Below are 9,746 nucleotides of genomic sequence, written 5' to 3' on the forward strand. Positions count from 1 at the left end.
TAATCAATGCATAATTAAATAGAGAGAATAGATAGAATATCCTGTTAACACTATGGTGCCCAGTACTTTTGTAAGACTTTCGTTCCATTTTAGAAGACACTGAAATCATCATGACATAATGAGGGTAAATTGTTACTTTTAGTATGTGTGACAATTGAGAAGAGAGAGCAGTTGCATATTCTGAGAAGACATTTTACGCAAACAAGGACAGAAGAAGACCACTGTTTCCATTATTTGTAGGCCTAAATTAAAAATAGATTTGTGTATGTACTTGGCTTGTTGTGTCAAGTGACTGTGGTACAAATCTGACATTGTAACGGTAAGGATTGATTTGTATTATTGATATGATATTTGTACGTAGTGGTTTGTGATGATTAAATATTTTAATTAATAAATTAACAATACTCTGTCCTAACAATTAAGAAATGCATCATTTACTACAAAGGCTATTCTAATAATCTTTTGCTTTTTCCTGTTTTTACTAGGCTTTATCGCAAACACTTTTTGCCTTCACCAAACACACACATATATACACACACAACACACACACACAAATCAAAACAACGGCACTTTTAAGAGCCTCTCTCTCTCTCTCTCTCTCGCTCTCTCTTTCTCACTTGTCTCTTTCGATCACTCTCTTTCTTTATTTCTTCATCTTGTTTTTTTGTTTGTTTGTTTGTTTGTTTTTTTTATTGTGTCTGTATTGTTTCTATTTGTATGTGATGTCCTTAAATTCTGACGTCAGGGTCTTTGATGATCCCAATGATGCCAGGGATCCCACATGGCAGCATTGATTAGTGATGCCTATCTCCATGATGCAGGGTAAGGCTTGTCATGAGAAGCAAACTACCTAAGTCTGAAAAATACTAATTGCAAATTGCTGTTTATAGATGTGATGAAAAGGGTTAGTAAGACCCTTTTATGCAACTACTGAATAATGCACAATTATAAGTGCTGCTGGTTTTAAGTGGCTCTGCATGAATATATAGGCTGCCATGGGCCCCCCCCACCCCCCCCAAAGAAAAACCCATGCCTTTCCCCCAAAGAAAAATGAGAAAAAGCAGGAAGAGCTCCCTCACTAATCCACTGGTCACAGGCAGGCGTGAGAAAACGTCGGGAAACACACTGCCCTGCATCAGGTTGGTCTTTACTCTAAAACACGATTACTGTATCTAAGAATAAAGATAATTCATTAAATAGTGTTTTGGTGGGTTACACGTATTATAAAATGAGAGTCAAATACTACTTTGACAAAATGGTGTTGCAATGTTTGTGAAAATTTTCTCACTAAAGTATAAGCTATTTGAAGAGCATGTGACTGATAATCCTTACTTGTGTTGTTGTTTTAATACCTTTTGCTTAGTTCCCGTCCTCACAGTCCAATATTTCATTTTGAAATGAATTGGTTCATTTATATTGAATCAGTTATGATTATATTGAAGTAAAATGACTGTCTCTGCAGCTGCTTCTCAATCCAGAGGAAGGGATCCAGTGCATGAGGAAGGCCTTCAGATAGAAGATCAAGAGTTGGCAAGTCTTGGTGAGGATAATGAGTGTTACAGTAGTAACACTACACTACAAGTTTTTCAGTTCCCACCATTTATTTAATTATAATCAAGCATTATGTTTGGTCATTTCCATAACAGACTCACAGTATAACTGATATATTAAATTAAATTAAAATTAAATAAATTAAATTAAATTAATGCATTTAGCAGACGCTTTTATCCAAAGTGACTTACAGTGCATTCAGGCTAACAGTTTTTACCTAACATGTGTTCCCTGATATATACTTGTGATTATATACTTGTGTGTGATCATAATCATGAGTACAGACCTTTTAAGGACAAGTGAATGTATATTTTGTTTTTTAGAAAACAAGACTCCAAGAGTTAAGGGACAACTATAACTGCAGACCAGGGTTCCGGAGGGAACAGACAGAATGGTTTCTGCTTGGGAAAACAAAGGCAGCTTCTTCACAGATGTGAGAATGAAAAACTGCTAGGCCTATGCTTTTTGATGCAAAGCTCTCAGCGAGAGAGTATCCGTCCAAAATTGTCACAGATGCACTGTGCTGTAGAAGCTGTGATTAGGTGCCTGGACTGTGTACCACTGGACATGGAGTACCTCTGTGCTACCTGTGACATGGAAGCCCACAAGAGAAATGTCTTCCATGACAGAGACGGCTGTGTTCCATGGATTTCTTGAGCCCATTCCCCCTACAACGTGCTGTGGTGGTGAATGAAAATTGCCCAGCCTCAGTTTTGTGAACAAAAGTATGTTAAAATTATTATTATACAAATTGTCTCATACTTATAGTGTAATTCCCCAAAATGTTTTTGTAGATTGGCACATGTTTATATTTAACAGTGTTTCTAAATGGCTTAGAGTTTTCTCTTTTTCTAAAATGCTAAATCTCTCATTCTAAGATTATTCTCAAAACTGTAAAAGTGCAAGTGTGAAATTTAATAGCTGAATAACAAAAAGTATGATTAGTTTTTGACAGTTTGACCAGCATATCTTTGACCAGCTAAGTCAATTGCATCTTAATAAATGTGGTTTAAGCATTTACTTGTTTCTACATAGTGACAATTACAGTTGGTATAGTGGTGTGGCCAGTTTTGATTAATGATTGTGTTTTAAAGCACTATTTTGAAAAAGAGGTTAGCGTTTTGAGAAATGCATCTAAGGGGACTGAGGAGAAGCTGTAAAATATGCCCTTCATCCAAACATCTTTCTGTTTTGCAGTATGTCAACTCCCTGTTCCTCCACCGAGGGGCAATTTGTTGAATGCAACACATGACTTCACACTCCATCACTCCAGGGAAGCATATTTCTGTGGTCACCATCAACGAACCATCATGTTGTTCTGAAAGCCCTCTTTTTTGTGATTATTGTACTAGAACTAGCAAAGCGTTGCCCAAATGCCATGTCAAATAGCTAATATATCATAAATTTGTATCTCTGTATAGAAGGCAATCTGTGTTTTGCAGTTTGATTACTGAAATTATTTTAGGTCTTTTTTACTACAGTATATTTACTTGTTCACAGGGACGATACGATGTCTGCTTGCCTCGGAGATCCTGTTCATCATGCTCTGCAGAATGGACTCCCGAGGTGAAGGACCTGCTCATTTATCGGTACTGGCCAGCTAGCACCAGCTGCCAGACCCTGTACAAGTTTGATGTCTTCACCTCTTTTGAACATATGAAGCCATGTCCAGGCAGGCCTTCCTGAAAATGTTGGAGCACAGATCTGTTGAAGCTGGAAGGGTAAATCTGCCTGAATATCACTGAAACATATAACAAACAAAATTATATTACTATATACCTAATATTTAATTGTGGGCATTGCCTGCTTCAAATCCAATCCCCCAACCCGATCATTTCTTAATCTACAGACAGGTAGTATCTGTGCTGATACATTTCAGCGAAGCTTTTTTGAGTTTACCTTCTGTCAAATACAAAGAAGAGGATATGTGCCAGGTCCATCATTTTGAGTGTCCAGCATGTTCTCCAGACATGTTGGCTGTCTGCTCTGATGGGAACCGAAAACATTACCGCTTCAGCAAGTCAAAAGCCTGGTAGGTATAGGTATTTTTTCAGAAGTTTATTTTAGACTTGTCTTAACACAAATACTACAGCTCTTCGGGTTGTCTTTGAGTGATCATAACTTACATTTTAACAAAATAGTAAATGTAGTACTTGTTGATTTTTATTACTGACGCATGTTATCTTATCATGGACAGGACTGAGGAGCCACCCATATATGAGGGCTTGTTCTTGGCCAAGGACGAGGAAGTTGCTACCTTTGTTGACCTTGTCAGAGGCAACATGAGAAGTGTACGAACATTTGATTTATTTATTTATTTTATTTTTTTATAATACTTGTTTATACAGATGGTTTTGTGTTTTTTAGTATCTTAAAATGTGTTATAAACTGGACTTTATAGGCAAATGAAAGTGCTGTGTGCGGTACTGCCAAGTTCACCGCTGGCAGAGAGATGTCAAAAAAGTCTGGTGCTCCAGACTAGACGAGGAGGCATTCAAAGTTGCAGTTTGCAGGTATGTATGAGTTTGTGTATGATTTTTGAGTATGATATTTGAGTGTTTAATGGTAATCCCAAGTCTTAAGGTCCTTGCACACCGAGTCCGGAAATTTTCACATGCGTTATTTTTTCATATTCATGATTCTGTGGCTCTGAACTGTCAAAACACCAGTCCAAATGCTTGCTACTGAAAAACGCAGAAAATATAACCCGATTCTTATGTTTATGACAGAACGAAAGTTTAGGAGCCGGAGTCTAACCACTAGATTTTCTTCTGATTTATCAGACATGGGTTTCTCTTACGAGGACTGAACCATTACCGTGGAGAAATATTTTGCTTACCCAATGTTTCTTCAAAGAGAGATGTCAAAGAAGGCAAATTTTTACCTTCTTCTGTATGGATGTTACATGCAGGTAATCCTCATTGTCATATTGCAAATCCAACTCCATGATTAAATTGTCTTGTTTCTCAGCTTTACAGTGATTTTTAGATTTCAATTAAAAATGGATCTTTGTTACACTCACATAATGCTGCTCCTGCTTTTTAGGTACTGGCCCCACCATTAACAAGTAGCAGAGGGTTTACCAGAGCTTCTCTGCCATTGACAGAAATGAGGCCATTTCTGAGCGTCATGCATGCCAAAGCCCATACAGCAAAATGCGAGGTACATGCAATAACTTTGTCTGGTATGGCTGTAGCTATAGGGAAATAATAATGGGTCGGATAATAAAGGATGTTGTGTGTTATCTTTCACCAACTGCTTTTCAGCTGCTTTTGTAGGACATGGATTTTGTTTTCCCCCGCAAAATAAAAAGCTTGTGTCATGAGATGTTTTAAAAATAATTGTATGCATTAATGTAGATATAACATTCAAGCAATCTTCAATGCAAAGGATTATTTTTACATTTGTGCATGTTATGCCTGATTGGATGATGTTATATAAAAACTTTTGAAGTACTGCTACATAATGCTTCTCACTCTGTGTTGCAGGTGAGATGGGGTGGCAGAAGCCATGATGGAGCAGGAAACACGGTGGGAGAGGAAGTAGAGCAGGTATGGTATTTATTGTCAGTATTTTAACTATGGCTACAAAGAGTCTTAATAGAATCCATAACACAACCAAGGGTACTTATTTGTCATCTAAGTAACAAGCCTGGTGTGAGGGTTAAAGTACATCCCGCATCCTTTATGTATGAGTTAAAATAAATAATAGGCAGTTCATGCATGCATAAGGGGTCCCAGATTCCTAGGATAATACAGCACACATGTTTTCTGTTAAACCACAACCACAAGATCTATGGTGTGTAGGTAATATTTTTATGTAATGGAGACCAAAATTTTATTGTATTATTTTCTTTATAGGTGAACAGCTTTCTCTCCAGGGCAGCACTTGTCACAAAATACATGACAAAGGCTGGTTAGTGTTGCACTTATACTTCACGCTGTCATAGCCTAAATAAATAATAATAAATACTTAATTGTGTTTTTACAGGGAATTAAAAAAACAAAGTTTCTCTGTTTCTGTTCTTACAAAAGTTATCATTGTATTACTTCAAGGTAATTACCCGTTCAACTAACTTTTAGTGATAGGGTTTAGGCATGTCTGTTGGGTTTCTCTTTTTGCCTTTTGGTTGTGAAATCATACTTTTTGGCTTGTGGGTGCATTGTTTTCATTAGGAAGAGTGAACATGCTAACGCGACAGGCCATGGGTTGGAACAGAAGAAAGAGGGACAACCTTCATCAAGTGTTAGCCCACAGATATGTCAAAGTAAGAGTAAATTATAATTGAGATCCTAAGCACTGCCCCTTTCTCTCAGTGCATCATCTACAGCTAGATCTGAAACTATTTGTTGATTAATTGTTTAATCATGTTACATAAAATAAATATGTGACTATTTATTTCTTAAATAACTTATTAATTTTAAGTAACTGAGGGGAGGGTAGAGTTTAGGATTGGTCAGTTACATTCTAAGATTGTAACCTCACTGTTTTACAGACATTTTTCTCCTATTTACAAGTCTGCTTGGTAGTATACACAGATATTTAATGTATTATTTAATGTAACACCTGTTCTGATGAATGTCTTGTACCAAAAGCTCAAGTAAGATTTCTGTTTTTTTTGCATTGTGGTGGTGCGTAGAGCTTTTTTTCTGAAATTTCTTTCTTTTTAAAAGATCACAGAGAAGGCAAAACTGGAAGCTGCCAACCTTAGCAAAATCAAGAAGGAGCACAACCTTGATCAGGAGACAATACAGCAGTGGGTGTGTGATGTCAGACAATGGGCGGTTACAGGTAAAACAGTACACTATGTATATACAGTGTGTGTATATATGCACACACACACACACACACATCTGTTAATGACTGTACCTTTATACAAATAATAAAAGGTGGCTATATTTTGAAAATGTCACTAATTGTCTCTTGTCCAACTGTTTTGTTTCACCTATTTAGAGAGAGTCTACACTACAGGTTGTACTGAAGAGCTAAGGGCTGACATTGAGAACATCACTGTAACCCTTTTGCGCAAGAAGAAAGATCTGTATCGTCGGCATGGTTTGTTGTCAAATCAAGTTATTTAAGTTAATAACACTTCAAAAAACAATAATATTCTTATGGCACAGTTTTCTTTTCATTTCGATTTGCAGATAGCAACCAGGCAAGACAAAGAAAGAAAATGACAGAGTTGAAGAAAAAGCTTCGCGAAAAGGTCTTGCAATACAACACCATAGTGGAAGGAGATCCGATTGACGAGGAATTGGCTTGCAGTCTGACAGAGGGATACATCCTACCATGGGAGAGACACAAAGAAGGTATATGTATTAATTGCTAGTTTACCATTGTCCTTTTTGTTACTTGTCATGCAACAACACAGGAATGGGATGATACATTGAAATAAAAAATATCATGAATACCAAAATATGGAAATATTTATCATGGAGGCATAAAACATTTGAATGGTGACATCAACACCATGTTATTCTGCTGTAGTAAACGCAAATAAAATGCTTGACCTCACAATTTCACAAGCTCTCCATCCAAATTATATTATTGTTACTTGTATTCATATTTTTTAATTGTTTAATATTCTACAGAACCAATGCTGTCACTAAAAAGATTTTTCAGAAATAACATAATTCTGTTATACTTATATAATATAATAATAAACATTCCTTTGTCCACTGTTCCATTCCTTTCCCCAACCAAAGGCAACACGTTCAGGTTGAAGAGATCTATCTTCGACCAGGTAATGCTGCTGAAACGCTTGAGGAGGAGCAGAGCATCCTGGTAAAGGAGTATGTCTCAGCACATCAAGCATCCCCTTCTGAAGCAAGTGCAAGAAGTCGAGTCACTTAGAGGACAGACTTTGGAGCGCATCAAAACCAGCAGTATGTACAATATCTTTAGATTTTAGTGTCATGAATTAATTTATAATAAATAGATATATAAATAAAGATAATAAAGATATAGATATATATCTCCAGGGAGCTCTATACATTGAGTTGTGATCAGACACTAAGCTGACCAGCTATTTGGCACCAGTGTGCACAGGGCCGGCGATTGCTATAGGCGAACTAGGCGGTTGCCTAGGGCGACAAATATGTTTGTTGGGGGGGCGGGCTCTATGTTGGGTGTTACGTTACGTTACGTTACGTTAGGTTAGTGAGGTGTTGATGTTGATGATGAAAATGAAGCAGGTGAAAAGTGTAACCCTAACAGACTACTGAGACCAGGGATACTCAGCCTGAAGCAGGGTGCGCGCAGGGGCGGGGGGGATGGGGCGAGGTAACCCCCCCCCAATATTCAAATCCATCAGTTACAACCCCCCCCATATTTCAACATGAAACAATCACAGTAGATCAAATGAAAAATATAGAATTCATTTTATTTTGTAACAATAATTTTGTTCCTAATCAAATATTGAGTTTGTCCATAATAAATCAGACAAAAAAACTTACTCCCCTCCATTGAAACCGATTGGTAACGCCCAAACCAATGAGTCGCACTTCACCAAAACAACGCGAGAGGGTGTTTTGAATGGGAGAGCAAACGGGTAACGTTAGCGCCAAAAATGGGAGAGAAGCGCAGCACAGCGGACTATATTTAACTGCTGGTCAGAGAGCGATGCAAAAAAATAATAAATAAAGCATGTACTGAAATGAGGTATGAGAATATTGTGTAATAGCTAAGTACACACCACATATATTTTAGCTAGCTAATCCATTGCAATGTATTTAGCTATAACTATTGAGGTATCAAGTGTCGAAAAGCCGCAGTCTGTTTTGCTAGTTTATTTTTCAATAGTGTCTGTAATTATCATATCAATGACAAAAGTATTCACATTGGTGTTTGTTTTCTTCCTAAATTAATCTGACTTTTGAACGAATTGGATGATTGAACGATTTGAGTGGCTAACTCATTAAAACAGTGAAACGCTGCCGCCTACTGGCGGTTTCAATACTTAATTCCTTAGATAATCTCTACTATGTAAGAATTTATGAATGATGATTATACACAAATTTCATAACGTTATGAGGTGTATAATCCTTAACATGTTTTTATAACAGATTCGAGGTAAAATAAAGCAGCAGGGGTAGAGAAAGTCAGCAGAGGGAGAGGAGGAGCAGGTGATCAGGTGAAGAAGATGCCATTCAATCAATAAAATAAAACAGGAAACCGTATAGACAGTTCTTCAAGAGCCGACGTGTTTCCCTTTAAAAAAAAAAATTAAAATGCATTAAGGTGGAATGTAAAAATCTTAAAATAAATGTCTAAATGTTGTCTCTTTCAACATTTTGTATATGTTGGAATCTGTAATCAGTTAAAGCATGTAGATAGATAGATAGATAGATAGATAGATAGATAGATAGATAGATAGATAGATAGATAGATAGATAGATCGCTAGATAGGAAGAAATAAATTATCCAATAACAATACACATAAAAAAAAAAAAAAATGTGAAAAAAAAAAAAAATAGACAGCATACAACGTTCAACCCCCCCAATTGAACGTGGGGGGGGGGGGGCAAAACTCAATCTCGCCTAGGGCAACCAAAGGGCTAGAGCCGGCCCTGAGTGTGCACAATGTTAAAGTTGTAAATATAATGACTAAAAAGTAATGTAGTAATGTTGGAGTTGCAAATTCAGCATTGTAAAAAGCAAAAATAGTTACAAATTTTTTTTTTGTCTCATCTTTCTCTTTCTATTTTTTTCCACAATTCCTCTACAGGTTTCAGTGACCTGACAGAGGACGCTACACATGGGCTCAACAGTGTCCTCAGTCGGAGGGGTCACTCACTTAGAAGTCAACACCAACAGGCTGTTAAAGCATACAGCATATAGCCACTATGGAATGTGATTTTCTTTCCATACAGGAGGACATTGAGGAGTGGGATGAGAATGGCTTCACCAGCCCTGAATCTGAGGGAAGAAGACACCTAAAGACTGCTGCCAAACAACACAGAGGAACTGGAGATTTGTACAAAAAAAATCTTTGCCGTTGTTTTTAAATAGCTGTACCAAAGTATCTACAGGAAACTTTGTGTAGAGTCTGTATTTTTTTATATTGTTTTCTTAAGGAAAAAAAAATATCGAAAAACATTGTTTTATTTATCTCTTCTAACATTTGAGCTTGCTGGTTTCAGACCCAAAACTGCTTATTGCTGCTTTAAATAATTAATTGTCATCTTTGCATG

At 36.9% G+C, this 9,746-nt stretch overlaps 1 protein-coding gene across 1 annotated transcript; it reads left to right on the forward strand.

The window, feature by feature from the left end:
• Positions 1-4,649: 4,649 nt before the first annotated feature.
• Positions 4,650-7,342, forward strand: LOC122146451. The gene is made up of 8 exons (XM_042765263.1): positions 4,650-4,713; positions 5,040-5,102; positions 5,412-5,466; positions 5,727-5,818; positions 6,225-6,342; positions 6,505-6,606; positions 6,699-6,863; positions 7,260-7,342. Exons 1-8 carry the CDS (start codon positions 4,660-4,662, stop codon positions 7,340-7,342), a joined length of 732 nt encoding a protein of 243 aa, XP_042621197.1. The 5' UTR covers positions 4,650-4,659.
• The last annotated feature ends 2,404 nt before the right edge of the window (positions 7,343-9,746 follow it).

Source organism: Cyprinus carpio, chromosome A1, assembly GCF_018340385.1.
Source record: "Cyprinus carpio isolate SPL01 chromosome A1, ASM1834038v1, whole genome shotgun sequence".
Lineage (NCBI taxonomy): Eukaryota > Metazoa > Chordata > Actinopteri > Cypriniformes > Cyprinidae > Cyprinus > Cyprinus carpio.